The 27,073-nt window shown below is 35.1% G+C and overlaps 1 protein-coding gene across 1 annotated transcript in view; it reads left to right on the top strand.

Moving 5' to 3' along the window:
* Positions 1–27,073, top strand: part of LOC136030416 (uncharacterized protein CG3556-like) — a 173,594-nt gene that overhangs the window by 28,244 nt on the left and 118,277 nt on the right. Inside the window, exon 5 of the mRNA XM_065709381.1 lies at positions 5,749–5,852. Within this exon, the coding sequence (XP_065565453.1) occupies positions 5,749–5,852 (104 nt within the window). The remainder of the gene's footprint in view (positions 1–5,748; positions 5,853–27,073) is intronic.

The following is a 27,073-nucleotide window of genomic DNA, read 5'->3' as shown; positions in this document are numbered from 1 at the left end:
TAAAAAGGGCACTAGAACTTTTCATTTCCATTAGAATGAGCCCTCTTGCAACATTCTAGGACAACTGGGTCGATACGATCACCCCTGGGAAAAAGAAAAAAAAACAAAAAAACAAATAAACAAATAAACACGCATCCGTGATCTGCCTTCTGGCAAAAAATGCAAAATTCCACATTTTTGTAGATAGGAGCTCGAAACTTCTACAGTAGGGTTCTCTGATACGCTGAATCTGATGGTGTGATTTTCGTTAAGATTCTATGACTTTTAGGGGGCGTTTCTCCCTATTTTCTAAAATAACGCAAATTTTCTCAGGCTCGTAACTGTTGTTGGGTAAGACTAAACTTGATGAAACTTATATATTTAAAACCAGCATTAAAATGCGATTCTTTTGATGTAGCTATTGGTATCAAAATTACATTTTTTTGAGTTTTGGTTACTATTGAGCCGGGTCGCTCCTTACTACAGTTCGTTACCACGAACTGTTTGAAAGAACGTTCTATAAAAATAGAACGTTCATAAAGAATTGATATAAAAGGTTGAATTTTAGCATAAGAAGCGGTGTATTGAGGCGGGGTAGCCTTCCTCATGTTCAGAATAATTTTTGTTTGGTTTAAGTTTTAATGTTGCAACTAACTTTCAGTAGAAAAAACCTTGTTTCTTTTATTTAATTTCAGACCGTTTTTCAAATAATCCCAGGAAATCCCACCTCTGTGAAAATCCCCCGTAGGAAAATTCTGCCATAGAAAGCTCCTCCCATGTCAAATTTTTGCACCGGGGATTTACCACCGGATAATTCTATCTTAGCACCGAATTCCCCCAGAAAGTTTAATGCGTGTTTTTATTTAATTTCTGATCCTTTTTAAGGTCATGGGGAAATTCCCACTGTGTGAAAAATATTTTCCAGAAATCCTTCCTCCCCCCACCAAATAGAAGTTTCTCCTGCAGAAAAATTTTCACATGAAGAATTTCTCCTGTTGATATTTCCCCAATGGAGAGTTTCTCCGTGGGAAATTCTCCCCGCTTAAAAATCCCCCAGATAATTCCAAATCTATTGAAAATTTCCCCTAGCAATTATCCCGAAGCATCTCCACATGTAAAACGGGGTCGTCAACGAGAAAGTAAGACAAATAAAACGAATTGTGACAAATTCCCTGTGTAACATTTCCCCTGGAAAGTTCACCCTCCGAAACTTCAAACCCGATGGGAAATTCTCTGCGTAGAATATCCATTTCCATAGAACTCCTCTCCCCTGAAAAATGTTGGTACGCTTTCCTATAACAAATACCGTATGTAAACAATGGGCAAAATTTATACTTTGTGGCCCTCTCTCTAGTGGTTCTGGGGGCACATATCATCACCTAAGACATAGCTATTGTACTTTCAACTATACTGAACAAGATGGTCATCTCAAGATTCTGATCAGACTACTTGGGAAAAAAGGGGTGCGAGGAGAGCTAGCTGTCCTCCAGTATTTTTGTCAATTAAAAAGAGCACTAGAACGTTAAATTTCCGTTCGAATGTTCAAATTCGAATACGATTAATCCTAGGAAATAAACACAAATCCGTGATCTTTCTCAAGGCAAACAATACAAAATTCCATAATTTTGTAGATAGGAGCTTGAAACCTTTATAGTATGGTTTTCTGATGCGCTGAATCTGATGGTATGATTTTTATTAAGATCTTTTGACTTTTAGTGGGTGTTTTCCCCTTTTTTGAAAATCAAGCAAATTTTATCAGGCTTGTAACCTTTGATGGGTAATACTAAAATTAAGGAATCTTATATATTTAGAATCAGCGTAAGAAGCCTTTTTTTCATGTCTATTGATATCAAATTCCATTTTGTAGAGTTTCAGCTACTATAGAGCCATGTCGCTCCTTACATACAGTTCGTTAGCACGAACTGTTTTATCTTTTGTACATTCGTTGTTTAGAGTTTTGATGAATGATTTTCCAAATCGCTCCTTACTTACAATTCGTCACCGAACTGTAGCATTAATAATGAGAAAAAAAGTAATTCTCATAATACATCAGGCATATTTTAAACTCATCTAAGAGAAATTAAATGCATACAGTATGAAAAAAGTGCATGAAAAAATGCATAAAGTATTTTTTTTACAAAAACCTCAAATTTAGGGTGGAAAACGTCATCCATAAGTATCAAAGTAATTTTAAAAATGGAAAGACAATGGGAGATCACGGAATCAAATAAGGAGGAAAAATCTCCTGGACTTATATTATGCTGATGATTAAAGCATATTAAATGAAAGTGTGAGCAAAATGAATGAACCTTTAGAAGTTTTGCAAGTTCAGGGTGCTAGAATAGATTTGAAAATTAATGTTAAGAACACTAAGTCACTAAGGCTAGGAATAAGTGCAGACGAATAGGTGACGTTGGGTAACGAAAAGATTGATCAGGTGGGAAGCTTCACTTTCCTTGGTAGTATTGTTAATAAAGAGGATGGGAAAAGTGAATCTGTTAAAAGTAGAATAGTCAAGGCTCAGGGTATATTTTCACAGTTAAAAAAGTTTGGAAGAACAGTAAGATAAGTCTGCAAATCATGATTAGAATATTGGAAGCTACAGTGATGACAGGGGTCAAATATTGCTCTGAAGCATGGGTGCTCCAAAAAGCGGATGAAAATTTACTAGATGTTTTCCAGTGAATTTGTCTACGGATTGTTCTGGGTACCCGGCTGACTGACCATATTTCAAACAGTAGGCTTTATGAAAAATGTAGTTCAATCCCGCTTTCTAGGGCTAAAATGAAATAAAGGTTGAGATGGCTAGGCCATATTTTTGCGGATGAAGGATGACATATTGCCGAATATTGTCCTTTCCGGTCAACCTTCTAGGGCTAAACAGAAAGCAGGTCATCCTCGTTAGGGGTGGGATGGTGTCATAAATAAAGCTCTAAAGGAAATAGGAACTTCCTTGGAGGGTGTAAAGAGGGAAGCTTTGAATAGATTGGGTTGGAGGAGGAGCGTGCGTAGCTGTGTTGGCCTCAGGCCGCTTGGTGCTGCGGTGAGTTATTATTAGTACAAGTAGTAATTATTTAGATGTGCTAACTTTAACCATAGATGTCTTTTTGTGTCTTTTAAATTAAAAAAAGAACAAGTTTTTTTCAACTAAAATTGAGGAGCAAAATTAACACCTAAAACGAACAGAAATATTTTGTACATCCCTTCGTCAGCCCTTGCTCTTTACACTAAAGTCTTAAAGCTTTTTTAAAAAATGCTTCTCATTCAAAATCAACGGTTTTTGTGTTTGAGTTCCTTGTGTATATTCTTTCCTAAGGAATCAGGACAAAAAGCCAGTCTTTAGTGTAAAAAGCAGGTTGAGGCAGGGACAAGGACAAAGAGACAAAACAGGGACGATTGTCACTTCTAACAAAATGTTCAAAGCAATATTTAGAAAAAGTTGGAAGGCTGCCGTTTATTCATAGGATGTAATAAAAACAAAGCTGAAGAGGAGTGATGGCTAATATTTCAAAGAATATAATGAAAATGAAATGTCAGAATGTGCAACATGTTTTTTTTATCAAGAATCATTTTTTTTTCTTTTTTTTTATCAATTTATCATTTAACTAATTGACTAAAGCAAAGACGAGACAGCCCTGTGATTCAAAATCTATCGGAAAACAAGACCTCACATTACAATTTAAGCAAAGAGGGAGAATTCCTAGATTTCTGTGTAAAAAAATGCGCTTTAATCGCATTGGTTTACTTTCATGTTTTATTTTCGACAAAATAATATTTATTAGAACCCCACCCTGTCTTATTCCTCTTCCAAACATATTGGATCCGCAACACTCCCTGAGAGTTACAACTTAATTTTCCAAGCAGTTCCTAAGATACACAAGATACTCTATCTTGATGACCAGCCGAAACGCAATGTTTTTTTTTTGCTCGCTACTTAAGCGTAAATAGACTCTAGTGTTGTAAATTGTTCAGACGGATCGAGGAAATCTTTTTTAGCAAATCTACCCCCACCCCAGCACAAAAATTGAAGTCTACTTGTCTTCTGAAGTCTTCCCAATTCTAGTTGAAGCTTCAACTCCATCCCCCCAAGCCGTTCCTAAGATATTGAAGATGTGCTAATTTGACGATACGGATACACATAGTGACTCTAAAATTACCTCTGCCCCTCCTACTAATTCAACATTAGAAGTATGCTCTCGCCCTTAACATTTCCTGGTAATGTTAAAATCAATGCCAAAAGCAATGTCCAGAATATTGCTGGTAAGGAGTTTTAAAACGTGGGTTTATATAACGAATTTTGATTTCCCTTGGTACGTTTGTTGTTTCAGGAATATACCGAAAATATCTGTCAATTCTTGGATTAGGTAACAATGCCAAAGAGTTCCAAGCTGATCGAACAACCAAGATAACATACCCAAGGCACACTTTACATAATTTATGCCCATTTAGACTCATTGTGCAATTTGTTTACTGACGGGGGTAATTGCTCACTCCTCATTGCGGAAAAGTTTTTTTATTGGGAAAAATTAGTGTTTAGGTTTTGAAGCAGTGGAGGGAAAAACAAAAAGAGCCGCTAATGACCTACAACAATGAATGTTTATTTTTTAAGCATTGTTGTCCGAAGTTTAAGTTGTACTATTAAGACCAGAAAAATAAGAGGGCACCAGTTCCCCTAACTTTGGCATTACCAAGAAAAAAACATTAAAACAATCATAATTTGTCTTTTGTGTGAAGGGGCTGCTGCCTTGCTCAACCAAACCTCTTTACGCTAAAGTTTGACTTTTTTAAATGCTTCAATAATGAATTGCTCTAATACAAGACAAGTGTGATTCAAAGTAAATAAAAATTTGTCAAAATCCACCGAAAATAAAGTAATTTTAATGATATATGTTGCACTCTTAATTGCTTGCAAAAAGTATTAGCAAAACATTAGCGTGGGTTAAGGGAGTTGGCAACCCCACTCATATGTCTGATACAATTTTTATTGGTTAAAAGTCTTAACGTGAGTCTTTACTTCTATATGAAAAACTAGTTATTTTTTCATTCCTAGAAATTCAAAAATTTTAAATAAGCTTCAGCTCAATTTTCTCTAAATCTGGTTCCTAAATCGCGAGTGCGCGTAGCTCTGGGAATGCGAGAAAGGAAAGAGCAGGTAACTGTAGGGAAACAAAACTGGAGGGAATATCTGTACAGTTAAAAAAAGGTAAGAATTAGACTTTAGAGTCCCTACCGGCGTTCCTGATCTCCCTTTCTTAGCACTTCAGCCAGGAAGTGCGAGGGGGGCTGGGGGCCAACCATCCTGTGCTTTCGCACACCCTTCCTGTTTACCTTTCCCAGATTTCTCCAGGTACCCATTTAGAGTTGGGTCGACTCTGGCTGAGCTTACAGAGTCACGCCACTAACCTCCATCCCAAATTAAATAATTGGGTACACTAGGATTCGGACCCTCGCCCTCTCAGACACAAGATCCGGAATCTAGCGCACCAATCCACCCAGCCAGGACGGTTTCTTTAATAGTTCTTTTAACCTATCCTAACAAGGTGCAATATTGTATTATAAGATCTAAAAGTATTAGAAAACGGTATCTCTGTCTAAAGGAGATGCACCCTGTCAGACGATAGAGGGTGAAACTAATGAGTTTCTTAAGAAATATTTTTCAATTTAAATGCTGCCAAATTATTAGTTTAAATAAGAAGTAAATAAGATAAGAAGGTATTTAAGACATATAAATAATAAAAAATAATTAATTTCTTAAAATATATTTTCCAGGCCTCGAACTGATGAGAGAAATCCAGGAAAACTTTCTTTGTTCATTTTAGCATTTACGTCATTATGTTATGATGTTAGAAATTTCCATGGCCACGACGTATTATGTAAGTACAGCTTCGATATAAGAAAGATTTAATGAATTCAATTATTCCAAAGAATTACTTCGAAATTAAGCGAAAAAGCATTAGATGTTTAATACCGTAATAAGTAATAATGTTTATTACGTATACGTATATTACGTAAAACGTAATATACGTAATAAGTGACATCGAATTTAGAAATATCTCCACCCAGGAATAATGAAGACTGTTGCTCAAACAAGGGATCTCTGTAGGTGATCTCGAAATCTTGCAACCCCCCCCCCTGAAGCTCAATTTTTCACAGATTTCTGGACACTTGATGGGGAATTGTCAAATGGAAACGGCTTTTTTTTTTACCATTGCACCGACACCCAAGAGAAAATCTGCGTATATGCCTGGTTCAGACCTATTTCTTGCAATGTTTCTTTTCTTCAGGAGTGGCAGCCCTTGATCTAATTATATCCAAAAACGTATGTGGCTTTGCGGTGCTGTTTTGCTCTTTCTTTTCTGAATTTTTTTCTTTTTCTTTTTCTTTTTGTTTCTTTTATTGAGGAGTGGCAGAGCTTAATCTAATTATATTCAAAAACGTATGAGGCTTTGTGGTGTTGTTTTGTTCTTTATTTTCTGAATTGTTTTCTTTTTATTTTGTTTTTTTTTCTTGAGGAGTGGCAACCCCCTGATCTAATTATATCCAAAAACGTACGTGGCTTTGTGGTGTTGTTTTGTTCTTTATTTTCTGAATTGTTTTCTTTTTCTTTTTGTTTCTTTTCTTGAGGAATGGCAGCCCTTGATCTGATTATATCCAAAAACATATATGGCTTTGTTGTGTTGTTTGTTCTTTCTATCTTTTCTGAATTGTTTTCTTTTTCTTTTTGTTTCTTTTCTTGAGGAGTGGCAGCCATTGATCTAATTATATCTAAAAACATATATGGCTTTGTTGTGTTGTTTGCTCTTTCTATCTTTTCTGAATTGTTTTCTTTTTCTTTTTGTTTCTTTTCTTGAGGAGTGGTAGCCATTGATCTGATTATATCTAAAAACGTATGTGGCCTTGTGGTGTTGTTTTGTTCTTTCTGTTCTAAATTGTTTTCTTTTTCTTTTTGTTTCTTTTCTTAAGGAGTGGCAGCCCTTGATCTAATTATATCCAAAAATGTATGTGCCTTTGTGGTGCTATTTTGTTCTTCCTTTTCTGAATTGTTTTCTTTTTCTTTCTTTTCTTGAGGAGTGGCAGCCCTTGATCTGATTATATCTAAAAACGTATGTGGCTTTGTGGTGTTGTTTTGTTCTTTCTTTTCTAAATTGTTTTCTTTTTCTTTTTGTTTCTTTTCTTGAGGAATGGCAGCCCTTGATCTGATTATATCCAAAATCATATATGGCTTTGTTGTGTTGTTTGTTCTTTCTATCTTTTCTGAATTGTTTTCTTTTTCTTTTTGTTTCTTTTCTTGAGGAGTGGCAGCCATTGATCTGATTATATCTAAAAACGTATGTGGCTTTGTGGTGTTGTTTTGTTCTTTCTTTTCTAAATTGTTTTCTTTTTCTTTTTGTTTCTTTTCTTGAGGAATGGCAGCCCTTGATCTGATTATATCCAAAAACATATATGGCTTTGTTGTGTTGTTTGTTCTTTCTATCTTTTCTGAATTGTTTTCTTTTTCTTTTTGTTTCTTTTCTTGAGGAGTGGCAGCCATTGATCTGATTATATCTAAAAACGTATGTGGCTTTGTGGTGTTGTTTTGTTCTTTCTTTTCTAAATTGTTTTCTTTTTCTTCCTTTTCTTGAGGAGTGGCAGCCCTTGATCTGATTATATCTAAAAACGTATGTGGCTTTGTGGTGTTGTTTTGTTCTTTCTTTTCTAAATTGTTTTATTTTTCTTTTTGTTTCTTTTCTTAAGGAGTGGCAGCCCTTGATCTAATTATATCCAAAAATGTATGTGCCGTTGGGGTGCTATTTTGTTCTTTCTTTTCTGAATTGTTTTCTTTTTCTTTTAGTTTCTTTTCTTGAGAAGGGGTAGCCCTTGACCTAATTATATCCGAAAACGTATGTGGCTTTTTGGTGTTGTCTTGTTCATTCTTTTCTGAATTGTTTTCTTTTTCTTTTTGTTTCTTTTCTTGAGGAGGGGTAGCCCTTGATCTAATTATATCCGAAAACGTATGTGGCTTTTTGCTGTTGTCTTGTTCATTTGTTTCTGAATTGTTTTCTTTTTCTTTTTGTTTCTTTTCTTGAGGAGTGGCAGCGCTTGATCTAATTATATCCACAAACTTATGAGGCTTTGTGGAGTTGTTTTGTTCTTTCTTTTCTGAATTATTTTCTTTTTGTTTCTTTTCTTGAGGAGTGGCAATCCTTGATCTAATTATATTCAAAAACGTATGTGGCTTTGTGGTGTTGTTTTGTTCTTTCTTTTCTGAATTGTTTTCTTTTTCATTTTGTTTTTTTTTCTTGAGGAGTGGCAACCCCCTGATCCAATTATATCCAAAACCATACGTGGCTTTGTGGTGTTGTTTTGTTCTTTCTTTTCTGAATTATTTTCTTTTTCTTTTTGTTTCTTTTCATGAGGAGTGGCAGCCTTTGATATAATCATATTCCAAAAACGTATATGGCTTTGTTGTGTTGTTTTGTTCTTTCTTTTCTGAATTGTGTAATGTTGAATTGAACTTTTTATAGGATGTATCCACGCCTAGCAGCTCTGAAGAGAAAGTCTGTTACCTAGATTAAATAAAAAAAAACAGTTTTTTTAACGGAAAGTAAGGAAGCGACATTAAAACTTTAAAACGAACAGAAATTACTTCGTATGCGAAAGGGGCTGCTTCCTCATCAACGCCCCGCTCTTTACGTTGAAGTTTGACTCTTTCTCTTAACTCTACTTTTTAACACAGTAAAAAACTTAAGCGTAAAGAGAGGGGCGTTGATGAGGAAGCAGCCCCTTTCACATACGAAGTAATTTCTATTCGTTTTAAGTTTTAATGTCACTCCTTACTTTCCGTTAAAAAAAAACTGTTTTTTTATTTCTGAACGTTTTTGAATCCATGTATGTTTTGATTTTGAATCTCCGCAGATGAATAATTAAAAGAAATTTGCGTATTTATTTTTTTGGCTAAATGGCTTTCTCATAGTTTTGATCGAACGATTTTGAGAAAAAAAGGAGCGGGGGAGGCGGCCTAGTTGCCCTCCGGTTTTTTGGTTACTTAGAAAGGCAACTAGAACTTTTAATTTTTTACAAATGTTTTTATTAGTAAAAGATATACGTAACCTATAAATTAGCTTACGTAACAAACTTCTGTATTCTCATGTTTGTATTACGTATATGAGGGGTTTCACCCCCTCGTCAGTACCTCGCTCTTTGCACTAAAGCTTAAATTTTTTCCCAATTTCTTAAGAATGACCCCTGAATCACAAAAGCCGTAGAATAAATAGTTGAAATTACTGAAAATACTTTAACGTAAAGAGCGAGTTATTAGGAGGAGGTGAGCCCATCATATGCGTAATAATTTCTGTTCGTTTTAAGTGGTTATAATTCTGCTCCTTATTTTCAGCTGAAAAAACTTTTTCACATTTATTTTGTCATTGTTTTTTTTTTAATAATGCTAGAAAATCCTGTGCTCTTTTCATGGAAATTTTCTTCCCCCATCATAAATTCCTCCAAGGAAAGTTCCCCTAACATATCCCCCTCTTTTCAACCCCCCAAACCAAAAAATCCCCCTGAAAACGTCTGTACACTTCCAAATAACCATTACTATCTGTAAGCACTGGTCAAAGTTTGTAACTTGTAGCCCCTCCCACGGGGACTGTGGGGGAGTAAGACGTCCCCCAAGACATAGTTATGAGATTTTTCGAATACGCTGAATAAAATGGCTATCTCAGAATTTTGATCCGGTGACTTTTGGAAAATAATTAGCGTGGGAGGGGGCCTAGGTGCCCTCTAATATTTTAGTCAATGAAAAAGGGCACTAGAACTTTTTATTTCCATTAGGATGAACCTTCTCGCAAGATTCTTGGACCACTGTGTCGATACGATCACTCCTGGGAAAAAAAACAAACAAAAAAACAAACAAATAAACACGCATCCGTGATCTGCCTTCTAGCAAAAAATGCAAAATTCCACATTTTTGCAGATAGGAGCTTGAAACTTCAACAATAGAATTCTCTGATATGCTGAATCTGATGGTGTGATTTTCGTTAAGATTCTATGACTTTTAGGGAGTGCTTTTCCCTATTTTCTAAAATAAGGCAAATTTTCTCAGGCTCGAAACTTTTGATGGGTAAATCTAAACTTAATGAAAGTTATATGTTTAAAATCAGCATTAAAATTCAATTCTTTTGATGTAACTATTTTTATAAAAATTCCGTTTTTTAGAGTTTCGGTTACTATTGAGCCAGGTCGTTCCTTACTACAGTTTGTTACCACGAACTGTTTGATACAGTCAATATCCGAGTTCAACAGATTTCGAGCATCTGATTTAAAAATTCTTATCGGCTATCGTTCAATCTGACCCTTTTCCAATCAGTCACTCTATTAAATTATATTTACTAAGCCAGTAATTAATATAGTATAAAAGTATTTTGGAAATTTGGGGTTGATAATCTGAATTTTTTTTAATACGATTCAATATGTTCGATTAAAACCCATTAATTTAAGAACTGCCTATCAAACGTCATTACTATGTAAAAGAAAATTTTGAATATTTTTTTAGCATCTTTTTTAAAAATGGAGTGATACTGAAGAAATTATATCCTGAAATTTAACTTATCTGAAAACCATGGACATCAGGTTGCAAGGGGCTAATCACAAAAATACAAAAATTCTTTTTTCTCCAGTGACAGAAGATCACGGATGCTTCTTTATTTTTTCTTCTTTTTTTTCATTTTTTTATTTTGGAGAGCTGATTGTATCGAACCAGTGGCCATAGATTACCGGGAGAGGATTTGTTTAAAAAAATGTGAAGTTCTAGCATTCTGTTTGGGCAACAAAATATATTATGACGCAGCTAAATGCTAATTCCTTCCATTTTGTCCCCTAAGACTACAAATTTGGCCCAGATAGGACTAGCGTGCTATCAGCCAAAATTCTCAACTTGCCAAACAGCTTTAAACTATTGAAAGGATATTTAGAGAGCCTTCCAGTTACAGAGGTCATATTGACGTGCTGTGGTGCACTCGTACCTTATCACATGATTAGCGCGGGAAGATAAACCATTTATCCATAAAATTAACGAGCACTGGGTGTTGCTCTTGAAACTAAAGTTTAACTTCTCTTTTAATAGTTCAACACCCTGCTCTTTACGCTAAAGTTTGACTCTTTTTCACAACTCTACTTTATAGGACAACCAAATCTAAACAAAAATCTTTCATATACGGAATAATTTCTGTTTGTTTCAATTTTTAATGTCGCTCCTTACTTTCAGTTAAAAAAAACTTCTTTTTTATTTAATTTCTGAACGTTTTTGAATTAGTGCAAGTTTTGAATTTGGCTCACCGAACATGAATAACTAAAACGGGATTTACATAATAATTTTACTTTTTTTAACTGATAATAACCTTATAATAACTTAAATTTGATTTTTGTTCCATTTGTTTAAGAATGACTTCTGAATCATAAAGGAGGTTTAATTAGAATAATAACCTCTTTTAAAAGTTAAAAAAGACACTATAGCGTAAGAGTGAGCTCAAGTTTCTTTAGCGTAAGTATACGTCTGTATAATTCCCAATAACCAATACTAGGCTATAAGTAAAATGGGCAAAGTTCATAGCTTGCAACCCTTCCCCCTGGGACTGTGGGGGATAAAGTCGTCCTCAAAGACATAGTTATTAAATATGTCAACTATGTCTGTATACTTCCCAATAACCAATACTAGGCTATATGTAAGATGGACAAAGTTCATAGCTTGTGACCCTACCCCTTGGGACTGTGGGGGATTAAGTCGTCCTCAAAGATATAGTTATTAAATATTTCAACTATGCTGAACAAAATTACTATCTAAAAATTTTGATCCGGTGACTTTGGTAAAAAAAAAAAAGAGCGTGGGAAGGGGCATAGTTGCCCTCCAATTTTTTAGGTAACTTAAAAAGGTCACTAGAACTTTTGAATATCGTTCAAATTAGCCCTCTTGCTAAATTCTAGGACCACTGGGTCGATACGATCAATCCTGAAAAACAAACAAACAAATAAACAAATAAACATGCATCCGTGATCTTTCTTCTGGAAAAAAGCACAAAACTCCACATTTGGGCAGATAGGAGCTTGAAACCTCTATAATAAGATTTTATGATACGCTCAGTCTGATGTTGTGATTTTCATTAGGATTCTGTGCCTTTTAGGGCGTGTTTTACCCCTTTTTGAAAACAAGATAAATTCCCTCACGCTCTTAACTTTTGATTAAATAAAAAAAAAGTTTTTTATAGCTGAAAGTAAGGAGCGGCATTAAAAGTTAAAACGAACAGAAATTACTTCGTATGTGAAAGGGGCTGCTTCCTCATCAACGCCCCACTCTTTACACTAAAGTTAGAGTCTTTCTCTCAACTCTGCTTTTTAAAACAGAAAAAAACTTTAGCGTAAAGAGCGGGGCGTTGATGAGGAAGCAGCCCCTTTCACATACGAAGTAATTTCTGTTCGTTTTAACTTTTAATGCCGCTCCTTACTTTCAGCTATAAAAAACTTTTTTTTTAATTTAATTTCTGAACGTTTTTGAATCAATGCATGTTTTGATTTTGGCTCTCACAGAGGAATAATTAACACGAAATTTGCAAGTTTATTTTTTTGGCTAAATGGCTTTCTCATAGTTTTGATCGAATGATTTTGAGAAAAAAAATGAACGGTGGAGGAAGCCTAGTTGTCCTGCGATTTTTTGGTTACTTAAATAGGCAACTACAACTTTAAATTTTTTACGAATGTTTTTATTAGTAAGAGATAAATGTAACTTATAAATTAGCTTACGGTACGGACTTTTGTAATCTCATATTTTTATTACATATATGAGGGGTTAACCCATCGTCAGTACCTCACTCTTTACTCTAAAGATTAAATTTTGTCCCAATTCATTAAGAATGACCCCTGAATCACAGAAGTCGTAGAATAAATAGTTGAATGTAAAGCACTGGTCAAAGTTTGTAACTTGTAGCCCCTCCCACGGGGACTGTGGGGGAGTAAGTCATCCCCAAAGACATAGTTATAAGGTTTTTCGACTACGTTGAATAAAATGGCTATCTCAAAATTTTTATCCGTTGACTTCGGGAAAATAATTAGCGTGGGAGGAGGCCAAGGTGCCCTCCAATTTTTTTGGTCACTTTAAAAGGGCACTAGAACTTTTCATTTCCGTTAGAATGAGCCCTCTCGCAAGATTCTAGGACCACTGGGTCGATATGATCACCCCTGGGGAAAAAAAACAAACAGCCGTCCAACATCAGGCTCTTTGAGCCTTCCCCAGGGCGGTTGTGTGTATTTATAGTTTTTGTAATTAGTAGTTACTAAAGATAGTTCTAATCAGTAAAAAAAAAAAAAATAAATAAACACGCATCCGTGATCTGCCTTCTGGCAAAAAATAAAAAATTCCACATTTTTGTCGATAGGAGCTTGAAACTTCTATATTAGGGTTCTCTGATACGCTGAATCTGATGGTGTGATTTTTGTTAAGATTCTATGACTTTTAGGGGGTGTTTCCCCCGATTTTCTAAAATAACGCAAATTTTCTCAGGCTCGTAACTTTTGATAGGTAAAACTAAACTTGATGAAACTAACATATTTAAAATCAGCATTAAAATTCGATTCTTTTATGTAGCTCTTGGTATAAAAATTCCATTTTTTAGAGTTTTGGTTTCTATTGAGCCGGGTCGCTCCTTACTACAGTTCGTTACCACGAACTGTTTGATGGGTTTAACTGTTTGAATAGCAGATATTGCTACAGCTTGTCACGAGCACTACATGTTACTACACCGCTTGTGCAACACAATATAAGTGCACTAAGTGTTATCCATAGAACCCCTTTGCTTATATCACACCTAGGATTGCTCACACAGATAATTTTGATACTTTTACATTACCGGTTTTTTTTTTTGCACTAGTGATCTTACTCTCATCCCCGAGAAAGGCAAATTGAACATTCAGTGTTCGGCCTTTAGGCCTATAGCAATCTCAACTACATTTTGTAAACTGTTTGAGCTGCTTTTTGTTCATGAATTAAAGAGGAGATGCAGCATTCCTCCATACCAGTTCAGTTTTCAGAATAAAACAGATTGTGCTGATGCACTTGGTGTTGGATGCGGAACTGGCCCAAGAAAGTCTCGTTCCAGCAGCGAAAGATGTTAAGCATTCATTTGTCTCATTGGTGCACGGAGTAATGCTCCTTCATACGACAAAAAGAGGTGTTCATCTCCTTTGCTATTCATGCCTTGAGAAACTTATATTCACGGCTTAAAGTACGCATTAAAATTACAACTCAAGTTAAGTTACCGTTTTCCAATATATCTAATCTAATACATGCTCTGCAAAACAGACTTTCTTGTCCCAGAAGACTATCGAATGATCTGAATAGTTGTTTCTGTTTATAAGGGTATGCGATTAGATGCTATGACTTTTCATAATCTTTTTAACAACGGTGTCTTGGGTGCTCAATCAAAATGCATATCCTCGTGCGTTGAGGTAGCAACTAACGTGACACTTGTCTGTCATGCGGATGATATTCTTAATCTTAGCAGGTCGATAAAGCGTATCGAAAAAAACTTAAGTGTATTTAACAATGAATATTCTAAACTGGAGTTGGAACTATAAGAAATCTGAGGTTCTTCTATTTAATTGGGGTAATGCGGGTCCCACTCCGTCAGTCCAGCTGAACAACTTGTTTATCTTTGTCTTCCAATTGGGCTATCCATAAAACAAACCCGTTTGTCGTTGATTTCCAACCTTGAAAAAAAGTGTGGTGTGTCTTTTGCTTTGGTTGTCGAAAAAAAAACGCTTCAACCGAATAATTCTTGCTAAACTGTATAATTCAACAGTAACACCGCATTTTCTATACCCTTTCTCCATACCATTTACATGGTGTTCTGTCTTGCACTTTTTTTGTGTGTTTGCGTGTTTTGCGTGTGCACGGTGTTTTGCCCCATTTACAATTTTTGTCTTGTAATTGGCAATGATTTCCTCGAAGGATCTGACCCCTCAAGATCACCTTGCAACGCTTTTCACTGTTCTGGTTAGGCGAACTTAAAATTTGTCACATCCACGCCACCTTGAGGCCTCGGAGGCTGAGATTATCATCTAATGGTGGGGCAGAGAAAAAAGTTCATGGTGATGTAGAGAGCCACAGCCCTCTCTTAGGACTAGAATAGCCCTTGCCTTTTATACTCAGCCTATTTTCGTCATTTCATTTTCAGAGAATGTCTCGGTATCTGTATGTTTTAAAAATCTCGAGACTTGATCCATTGTAGCACCGAATTCAACTTCTAATAAAGTCATTAGCAATTGTCAAAGATATTTTCCAAATTTGGGCATCAAGGTCATAAGGTGCTTCTGGCTAGTATTGGTGCTGCAATACAATATAGCATCAGCAAGGTTTTCACCTGTAACACGAAAGTGTTATTTTAGTACTATTACAATCAATTTTTTGACTATAGCACCGAAAACCGCTGTGCAGCTCGTAAGACTTTAGCAGTTGTAGCACTTTGACAGCACTTTGGGAGCTTCAGCACTTGATGAATTATCACTTATGCGCAAGCTACAATTAATGACAGAAAACATAAATCAATGATTTGATGCAAACTTATTATGTTTGAATGTAAAAACATCGTTTTTTCTTATTTTCTCCTAAGAACTGACCGTGGTGGCAACCCTGAGCATCAACAGTCTTGGATCCTCCATCAATGCTTACAACTTAGATGCTAGACATTCTGCTTTGCATAGTTAATTTTGAAATTTTGCGGTTAGACTTTTCCTGTAACAACTCTATTTGTAAGAAAGAATCTCTTACAACATTTGGTAACAACCTCTTTTGCTCGTGGGAACGTAATTGCTGGTAAAATTGGGTGCTAACATCTTTTGTTTGGATGGTGTAAGATTGGCAACAAAAGGTGAACAATTTCAAAAAGTAACAATGAAACCAGAATATTAAAGAATTTTATCTGTTTTGAAAGTTTGAGCTGTCCGGTTGCCAAAACTCACTCAAAAGATAAAACAAAGATTTATAGAAATTTGACTAAGAAGATACATTCCAGGTGTGTAATTAATTGTGCGAGCCGCCTGATGAAAAAATCACCAATTCATATTGATGAGAGATTGTCAGAAATCCACCCAAAATTAGTCCAAAGGATTCCTTCATAGAGAACCGTGGCCTCACTAGTTTGATTCTCTTCCTCAAGATAGGATTTTGAAACCTCAACAATTCGGTTCTCTGGTATGCCGAATCTGTTGTGTGATTTTCATTAAAATTGCTTCATTTCTTCACCCTTTTTTCGAGAATCAGGCAAATATTCTTTGGCTCATAACTTTTGAGGGTAACATTAAACTTAATGAATTTTATATATTTGATATCATGGGCAGTGTAATAGCACTGCCTAAGTAAAGAGCGATGTGGGCACAATGTATTAATTTTTTTTTATTCTGCTAGCCGTCTCGTACTTTGAATATACAAAATTCATTAGGTTTAATGTTACCCCTCAAAAGTTACGAGCCTAAGAATATTTGCCTGACTCTCGAAAACAGGGGGACAAAATCAAGCAATTTTAATGAAAATCACAACAACAGATTCAGCGTATCAGAGAACCGAATTCTCGAGGTTTCAAAATTCTATCTACAGAAATGTGGATTTTTTAATTTTTTTGCAAGAAGAAAGATCAAAAATACATTTTTATATGTTTTTTTTTGCTTTTTTTCTCCAGTGGTGATCATATCAAACTAATAGCCGTAGAATACTAGGGGAGGGCTCATTTGAATTGAAATCGAAAGTTCTAGTTCTTTTTTAACTGACCGAAAAGATTGAAGTGCAATTGACCTGATGTCTGATGAAAAAATAAACCATCCATATTCATGAGAGATAGTTAGAATCCACCCAAAATTATTCCTTAGGATTCCTTCTTAGAGAACCGTTGCCTCACAGGTTTGATTCCCTTCTTCAAACGAAAATCCACCCCTCGTCATGGCAAAAATTTTATTTATTTGTGTTTTGAGACACTCATTCATGCTTCAGGTCCCACAAATAACAATTATACACCTGATTTTATTCACCTGATTCGACAAAATTATTGTTAATATCATTATTACTAAGCCCGTCATACTTGTTAATCTTCTTTCAGGATGAGATTATATGAAATCAATTTTATAGAAGGAACCAGGAAAAATAGCTAAGCCCACTAAAACTAATAGTAAGGTAATCCCCGCTTATATCTTCAAAAAACAAACGTGGAAATTGAAAAAGCAACTTAAAGAAAGGGTTTCATTATTCGAAATCTAATTATTCGAAATCACTTGAGACATTCCTTTTTCCACACAGAAATTGAGTTTAAGTGACTTGTATCTTTAAATGCAATTAGAAGATACGCATTATAAATTCAGTATAATTGTGTGTATAAAATTGTTTTCTTTCCTTTTCAACGAAGATTCAAAAAAGATATTTAAGAATTCTAGGGGGAAAACATGCACAGTTTTTTTTTCAATTTTTCAATAAAATACCAAAAATGGCATTTTAAAAAAATCTTGGTGGCAATTCTTCAAATTGGTGTTCCTGTCTTTTTACCAACAGTTCTGTGTGGTATTCTGAGAAAACGTTATGACAATTTTATCAGGGAATAGTATCCAGAAAGCTCCCTTGAAGAAAAAGAATCCCATAGCTACAATGAAAGTAGATGGATATTTACAAGGGTTGCTTTTTACTTATAGTCTTTACTACGAGCTGAACTATATGTGACTCTTAAATGTAGTAGAAACTGCCAGTCTTTAACCGCCCGTCGTTTATGTTTAATTTCGACGTTTTCTAACAGTTCTTCGAGAATGATAATCATCCTGGAATGACCCCCCCCCCCCAAATGAAAGCAACAACAACAACTTTTTTCTTAACAAAAAAAGGAATATTTGGGCCATAATTTTGAATTTTTCACAACTTTGAAATCAGGTTGAATTCATTAATTTTCACTCTTAATTAAATTGTGTTTAACTACAGTTAAATATTGTATTTTGAGAAAAAGATTTCAACAATTGCATTGGTAAATAAATATTTTTGAAAAGTAATGTTCAAATAAGATAAGAATATTTCACGTATCCAACTTTTAAGTGGAATTATACTGCGAGAATCATGAACATTTCAGGTATTGTTTTTGTGAAGTTTTTCAATACGTTCTTCCATTAATACCGGCATGTTTTGTCCTAGTCCTATTTTGGTATTAAATAAAAAAAACTAGTTTTTTTAACTGAAAGTAAGGAGCGACATTAAAACTTAAAACGAACAGAAATTACTCCGTATATGAAATGGGTTGTCCCCTCCGCAGTCCCACGCTCTTTACGCTAAAGTTTTTAATTGTTTTAAAAAGTAGAATTGTGGCAAAGAGTCAAACTTTAGCGTAAAGAGCGTGGGACTGCGGAGGGGACAACCCATTTCATATACGGAGTAATTTCTGTTCGTTTTAAGTTTTAATGTCACTCCTTACTTTCAGTTAAAAAAACTAGTTTTTTTTATTTAATTTCTGAACGTTTTTGAATTAATGCATGTTTGATTTTGGCTCTCCGCACATAAATTATTGAAATGAAATTAGTATATTAATTTTTTTTTTGGCTAAAACGTCTGTACACTTCCCAATAACCATTACTATATGTAAACACTGGTCAAAGTTTGTAACTTCCAGCCCCTCCCCCAGGAATTGTGGGGGAGTAAGTCATTCCCAAAGACATAGTTATTATGGTTTTCGACTATGCGGAACAAAATGGCTATCTTAAAATTTTAATCTGTTGACTTTTGGAAAAAAATTTGCCTGGGAGGGGGCCTATTTGCCCTCCAATTTTTTTATCACTTAAAAGGGCACTAGAACTTTTCATTTCCGTAAGAATGAGCCCTCTTGCGACACTCTAAGACCACCTGGTCGATACGATGACCCCTGGGGAAAAGAAAAAAACAACAACAAACAAACAAATAAACACGCACCCGTGATTTGTCTTCTGGCAAAAAATATGAAATTCCACATTTTTTTAGATAGGAGCTTGAAATTTTTGCTATAGAGTTCTCTGATATGCCGAATGCGATAGTGTGATTTTCGTTAAGATTCTATGACTTTTAGGGGATGTTTCCCCCTTTTTTCCAAAATAGGGCAAATATTCTCAGGCTCGTAACTTTTGATGACAAAGACTAAATTAATTGGAACTTATATATTTAGAATCAGCGTAAAAATTCGATTCTTTTGATGTATCTTTTTTAGAGTTCCGTTTACTATTGAGCCGGGTCGCCCCTTACTACAGTTCTTTACCACGAACTGTTTGAAAAGAAAATAATTCGGTATTTCTGGGCTTCTGACATTATTACTCCTTTGCGGAAGTTAGGCTCAAAATTGAAAAAGGATTATATTTTTCCTCTGGGCCCCTTCCACCTCTTAGTTCGTTTATTTTCCCGTTAGTTTTCACCTGTTTTCGCTTTATAGTTGTGTTATCTCTTAGCAGTTCTTTCGTTAGTTGAGTTATGGTTGTGGTATATATGTTTTATCGCTCGTATAGTTGTGTTATTTTCAAATTATACTCCATAATAGAGAGGCTCCGAACACCCAGCATTGTATATTAAGCTCTGAATTTGACGTTTTTTTCTAACGTGACCAGATTCGTCCTGCGCCCTTTTCATTGAATTTTTTCCCCCATGGCATATTTCTCCAAGGAAAGATCCTCCCACATAGCCCCCTCCCTCAACCCTACCCCAAAAATAAAAAAAAATCCCCCTGAAAACGTCTGTACACTTCCCAATAACCATTATTATATGTAAAAACTGGTTGAAGTTTGTAACTTGCAGCCCCTCCCCCAGGAACTGTGGGGGAGTAAGTCACCCCCAAATACATAGTTATTATGATTTTCGACTATGCTGAACAAAATGGCTATCTCAAAATTTTGATCCGTTGACTTTGGGAAAAAAATGAGCGTGGGAGGGTGCCTAGATGCCCTCCAATTTTTTTGGTCACTTAAAAAGGGCACTAGAACTTTTCATTTTCGTTAGAATGAGCCCTCTTGCGACATTCTAGGACCACTTGGTCGATACGATGACCCCTGGGGAAAAAAAAAACAAAAAAAAAAAAACAAACAAATAAACACGCACCCGTGATTTGTCTTCTGGCAAAAAATGCAAAATTCCACATTTTTGTAGATAGGAGCTTGAAACTTCTACAGTAGGGTTCTCTGATACGCTGAATCTGATGGTGTCATTTTCGTTAAGATCCTACGACTTTTAGGGGGTGTTTCCCCCTATTTTCCTAAATAAGGCAAATTTTCCCAGGCTCGTAACTTTTGATGGGTAAGACTAAACTTGATGAAACTTATACATTTAAAATCAGCATTAAAATGCGATTCTTTTGATGTAGCTATTGATATCAAAATTCAATTTTTTAGAGTTTTGGTTACTATTGAGCCGGATCGCTCCTTACTACAGTTCGTTACCACGAACTGTTTGATCAAACAAAAATGAGGTTTTCTTTCAAATGAAAGTTAATAGTTTTGAAAGGAAAAGAAATTATCTTATGTATTATCAGATATTCCACCCCCCCCTCAAATTTCTTTACGCTATGTTTTTACAAGCACTTTGATGCAACAAACATGACCAAAAAATTCCGTATATTTTCGTACGTTCCCCAATAACAAATAGTGTGTGTGAATAATGGGCAAATTGCGTAACTTACAGCTCTTTCCCCAGGGACTATGGAATGACTTTGGTCTTACTAAGGAGGGGGCACTGAGATGAAATTAAAATAGTAGTGGTAAAATAGAATACCATAATAGAAATTCAGTGAAATATTTTTTCTCGTTAATGGACCTTTCAACTATGCTGAATCATGGATATCCCAACATTTTGATCAGACCTTTTTGGGAAAGAAAGGAGTGTCGGAGGGGACTAGTTGCACTTCAATCTTTTTGGTCAGTTAAAAAAACTAGAAATTTTGATTTCAATTCAAATGAGCCCTCCCCTAGTATCCTAGGGCTATTGGTTTGATATGATCACCACTGGAAAAAAAAAGCAAAAAAAACATATACAAAAGTATTCTTGATCTTTCTTCTTGCAAAAAAATTTAAAAAAAAATCCACATTTTTGTAGATAGGATTTTGAAACCTCAACAATTCGGTTCTCTGGTGTGTCGAATCTGTTGTTGTGATTTTCATTAAAATTGCTTGATTTTGTCCCCCTTTTTTCGAGAATCAGGCAAATATTTTTAGGCTCGTAACTTTTGAGGGGTAACATTAAACTTAATGAATTTTGTATATTTGAAATCATAGACAATGCAATAGCGCTGCCTAAGTAAAGAGCGATATGGGCACAATATATTAGTTTTGTTTTATTATGCTAGTCGTCTAATGAAAATGTTACTCATCCATATTCATGAGAGATAGTCAGAATTCACCCGAAATTAGTCCTAAGGACTCGTTCCTAGAGATCCGTGGTCTCACTGGTTTGATTCCCTTCTTCAAAGGAAAATACCCCCCCCCCCTTTTTTTATGGCAAGAATTTAATATGTTTGTCTTTTGAGAAACTTATTTATGCTTCAGGTCATACAAATACCGATTATAAAAATGATTTTATAAACCCGATTCTCCCAAATTTTTGTTAGTATCACTATTGCTAAGCCTGCCATTATTGTTAGCCTTCTTTCAGGATGATTTAAGTAGCTTATATGAGATCAAATTTATAGAAGGAACCAGGAAAAACAGCTAAACCCACTGAAACTAATAGGCATGTAATCCCCGCTTGTATCTATAAAAAATAAACTTGGAAATTGAAAAAGCAACTTAAAGAAGGGTTTCATTATTCGGAATCGAATGGAAGCTCCTATCGCTTTAGACATTCCTTTCTCCACACAGAATTTGATTTTAAGTGGATTATATCTTTAAATGAAGTTAGAAGATACGCATTATAATTTCAGTATAATTGTGTATGTAAAATTGTTTTCTTAATTTTCAACGAAGTTTCAAAAAGATATTTAAAAATTCTAGGGGAGAATTATTCATAGTTTTTTTCAATTTTTTTAATGAAAATACCAAAAAAGGTATTTTGTTTAAAATCTTGGAGGCAATTCTTCAAATTGGTGTTCCTGTCTTTTTACCAAGAGCCTTGTGTGGAATTCCGAGGAGAGGCTACGGAATTGCATCGGTGAATAGTATCCAGAAAGTTCCTAAAAAAGGAATCCCATACCCTCAATCAAAGTAGCCGGATATTTACAAGGATTGCTTCTTACTTATAGTCTTTACTACGAGCTGAACTTTTCAAATTCAAATCCTCTTTGTTTTGGGGGTAGGGTTGAGGGAGGGGGCTATGTGGGAGGATCTTTCCTTGGAGAGATATGTCATGGGGGAAAAAATTCAATGAAAAGGGCGCAGGACGAATCTGGTCACGTTAGAAAAAAAACGTCAAATTCAGAGCTTAATATACAATGCTGGGTGTTTGGAGCCTCTCTATTATGGAGTATAATTTGAAAATAACACAACTATACGAGCGATAAAACATATATACCACAACCATAACTCAACTAACGAAAGAACTGCTAAGAGATAACACAACTATAAAGCGAAAACAGGTGAAAACTAACGGGAAAATAAACGAACTAAGAGGTGGAAGGGGCCCAGAGAAAAAATATAATCCTTTACCAATTTTGAGCCTAACTTCCCCAAAGGAGTAATAATGTCAGAAGCCCCGAAATACCGAATTATTTTCTTTTCAAACAGTTCGTGGTAACGAACTGTAGTAAGGAGCGACCCGGCTCAATAGTAAACGGAACTCTAAAAAACGGAATTTTGATGCTAAAAGATACATCAAAAGAATCGAATTTTCACGCTGATTCTAAATACATAAGTTTCAATTAATTTAGTCTTTGTCATCAAAAGTTACGAGCCTGAGAAAATTTGCCCTATCTTGGAAAAAAGGGGGAAACATCCCCTAAAAGTCATAGAATCTTAACGAAAATCACACTATCGCATTCAGCATATCAGAGAACTAGACATTTCAAGCTCCTATCTAAAAAATTGTGGAATTTCATATTTTTTGCCAGAAGACAAATCACGGGTGCGTGTTTATTTGTTTGTTGTTTTTTCTTTTCCCCAGGGGTCATCGTGTCGACCAAGTGGTCTTAGAGTGTCGCAAGAGGGCTCATTCTTACGGAAATGAAAAGTTCTAGTGCCCTTTTTAAGTGATAAAAAATTGGAGGGCAAATAGGCCCCCTCCCACGCTATTTTTTTCCAAAAGTCAACAGATTAAAATTTTGAGATAGCCATTTTGTTCTGCATAGTCGACAAGCATAATAATTATGTCTTTGGGAATGACTTACTCCCCCACAATCCCTGGGGGAGGGGCTGCAAGTTACAAACTTTGACCAGTGTTTACATATAGTAATGGTTATTGGGAAGTGTACAGACGTTTTCAGGGGGATTTTTTGGTTTGGGGGGTGGGGTTGATGGGAGAGGACTTTGTGGGAGGATCTTTCCTTTGAGGAATATGTCATGGGGGAAGAAAAATTCAATGAAAAGGGTGCAGGATTTTCTAGCATTACTATAAAAAAACAATGAAAAAATAAACATAAAAACGTTTTTTCAAATGAAAGTAAGGAATAGCATTGAAATTTAAAACGAACAGAGATTATTACGCATATGAGAGGCTCTAAAAATACTTTAGCATAAAGAGCGAGGTATTTAGGAGGAGATAAATACCTCGCTCTTTATGCTAAAATATTTTTAGTAATTTCAACTATTTATTCTACGGCCTTTTTGATTCAGGGGTCATTCTTAAAGAATTGGAACAAAACTTACAATTTAGTGTAAAGAGCGAGGTATTAACGAGGGTACAAACCCCCTCGTACACATAATAAAAATATAAGAATATAAAAGTCTGTTACGTAAGTTAATTCTTAAGTTACGTATATTTTTTTACTAATAAAAACGTTCGTTGAAAATTAAAAGTTCTAGTAGCCTTTTTAAGTAACCGAAAAATTGGAGGGCAGCTTGGCCTCCTTCCCCACCCCTTATTTCTCAAAATCGTCTGATCAAAACTAAGAGAAAGCCATTTAGCCAAAAAAAATTAATATACTAATTTCATTTCAATAATTTATGTGCGGAGAGCCAAAATCAAACATGCATTAATTCAAAAACGTTCAGAAATTAAATAAAAACAAACTAGTTTTTTAACTGAAAGTAAGGAGCGACATTAAAACTTTAAACGAACAGAAATTACTCCGTATATGAAATGGGTTGTCCCCTCCGCAGTCCCTCGCTCTTTACGCTAAAGTTTGACTCTTTGCCACAATTCTACTTTTTAAAACAATTAAAAACTTTAGCGTAAAGAGCGAGGGACTGCGGAGGGGACAACCCATTTCATATACGGAGTAATTTCTGTTCGTTTTAAGTTTTAATGTCGCTCCTTACTTTCAGTTAAAAAAACTAGTTTTTTTATTTAATTTACAACATAGAGGTGTTCTATACCGTTACAGGTGCACTATCGTATTACGCAAGATCCAGTGTGCGTAATATCATCTTGAGGGACTAGTAGCTCTAATAGTTTACACTCTATGGGTGCCTTTAAAAGCATCATACTATCACGACTGTTATGTCTTTTGGAGATCAGATGCCGGTATAACTTTTATGATGGAATAGATTTCTAAATTATCGCTGTTGAAAATCTTACAGAAAAGGTTGTTACATCTAAAAAAGGGTGAAAAGGAGGAATATATGTTCTGGTTGCATCTTAGACGGCTCATATCCGAGAAAACTAAAGCCTGTTTTATTAAGAAAGCATTACTATCCTAGTTGAAATTTTTGGAAGTCTGCACTAATTTTGACCTAATCAGATGAGGACGGGGAGGGGTAGAAAGCTTCAGAATTTTCATTATTCCAAAGTATGCGAGAAGAATCTTTCAGTCATTAACCACCATTTGTTAGTAAGAAAGGAAATGTCTTAGTTCTGCCCGTTTGAAGTTAATGTTCAATGGGTGGGGTGGAGTTTTGACGAGAGTAATTATGTTATTGGAATATTTATAAGAACAGATTATCAAATGTCAACGAAAATTGGAGAAGATTTTGGATTCATGACAAACTTGTTGGGAATTCATAGCTAGGCTTGCACTTGTTCCTTTTTATGGTGTTTGCATGACCTCTCTCGGGTGAGGAATAGAAAAGGTATCGAAACTGATTTTGATAAACTTGATTATTAAGTAAACTGGTGGAATCCCTTCAATGAATTGATAGGTGAAACTAAAGTCGGTTTTTTGATAGCCCGGGTACGTTAATTTTTTTTATCTAAGGCCGAGCCAACAGCTGGCTGATTTCGGATCCATATGAAATTCAAAGGTACCTAAAATTGCAGATGTCGATCAATAATTTTGGTTCTCAGAAAAATCTATAAATTAGATTAGGAAGCATGGTAGTCCATGCATATAAAGGGGTATCGGTAGAATCATTTACTGTTAAAAATGCTCTGCTAAGAATATATAAGTAATTTGTAATGGGCAGAAGAAAACTAGGAAAAAATCTTTACTGTTGTACTACCTTTAATCCCTTTTCCCCAAGAACCAAAGAGTTAACTTTATAAGTAGCAAAATATTACATTTTTTGGTACTAAGGTATCCATAGTTTTTATATTCGTTTAAAAAGCAGCAAAAGGTTTGCCAGGCTACCAACCATTTGGAACCAAATTAAAAACTTAATAGAGCTAAAAGATGATTTAATTGATACAGTTCCCAGGGAGCTCACGGAGCTCCTTAGTTGGTTTTATTGAGGGAGATGATATCAAGTCCTGTTTCATTTTTGTAAGTTACCAGAAGTAGCAAGCGATTATCCCGAATTTGGAACAGGAATTTGCAAATAACTATACCTGTTTTAGATCCCAAAGGCACTAAAGACTCGATTTTTGTGAGGATCCAGGATATTGCCGACAGCCAGAGCTATGATTATGAATGATCATGCTCCATCAGACCTCTCTGAGGGAATCAACATTGATAAGAATTGCTTAGTCAATTTTAATTAATTTTGGCACGAACTAGAAGCTAGAACTTTTGTTGCATCTTCATAGGATCCGAATCAAAACAAAGATTCATCATCATTTGTGTTTTTTTTTGCAACTCTGATGAATATAACTCTGGATGCCTGTTTCTGCAACGCTCCATGGAATCTTTCCTCCTGATGTCTAGTTTTCTATGAAAGACAAAGTTTTGTTTTTCTTGTTAATTTCTGTTATTTCAGTGTAAGTCGTTTTTCCGACCTAAATCTATGAAATCTACATTTATATTTACTTATCTCTTCCTTCGTCTTAATCTTTATTCTAATGTTTAATCATCATTAGTGCCAAAATCAGCATGTAAATTTTCTTTAGATCTGAGGGGAGGACTTACAAACTAGGCTGGGAAACTATTTTTATTAGAGCTACTCAACTGAAATTTCAAGGGCATCTTCAAGAGAAAGAAGTCTAAAGTTTGACTTGACCTGACCTGAAGCCTAACCTGACCACTTGTGTCTCAGACACTAGCAGTGGCATAAAAAATATAGGGGGAAAAGATAAGTTCTTCTCTTTTCTCTTACTATATAACCTAAATAAAAGGATTGAAAAGTTAAGGTAAATAATTTAACTAATGGTAAGTGTAAAGCATAAAGGTAATGTTATTTCTCAGATGAATAGGCACACATATGAAATTCCACATCTTTTTAGATAGGAGCTTGAAATTTTTGCTATAGAGTTCTCTGATATGCCGAATGCGATAGTGTGATTTTCGTTAAGATTCTATGACTTTTAGGGGATGTTTCCCCCTTTTTTCTAAAAATAGGGCAAATTTTCTCAGGCTCGTAACTTTTGATGACAAATACTAAATTAATTCAAACTTATATATTTAGAATCAGCGTGAAAATTCAATTCTTTTGATGTATCTTTTAGCATCAAAATTTCGTTTTTTAGAGTTCCGTTCACTATTGAGCCGGGTCGCTCCTTACTACAGTTCTTTACCAAGAACTGTTTGAAAAGAAAATAATTCGGTATTTCGGGGCTTCTGATATTATTACTCCTTTGCAGAAGTTAGGCTCAAAATTGGTAAAGGATTATATCTTTTCTCTGGGCCCCTTCCACCTCTTA

Source organism: Artemia franciscana, chromosome 8 (genome assembly GCF_032884065.1).
Source record: "Artemia franciscana chromosome 8, ASM3288406v1, whole genome shotgun sequence".
In the NCBI taxonomy this organism is placed as follows: domain Eukaryota; kingdom Metazoa; phylum Arthropoda; class Branchiopoda; order Anostraca; family Artemiidae; genus Artemia; species Artemia franciscana.
Note: the sequence above shows the minus strand (reverse complement) of the source record. Positions and strands in the feature narration are given on the sequence as shown.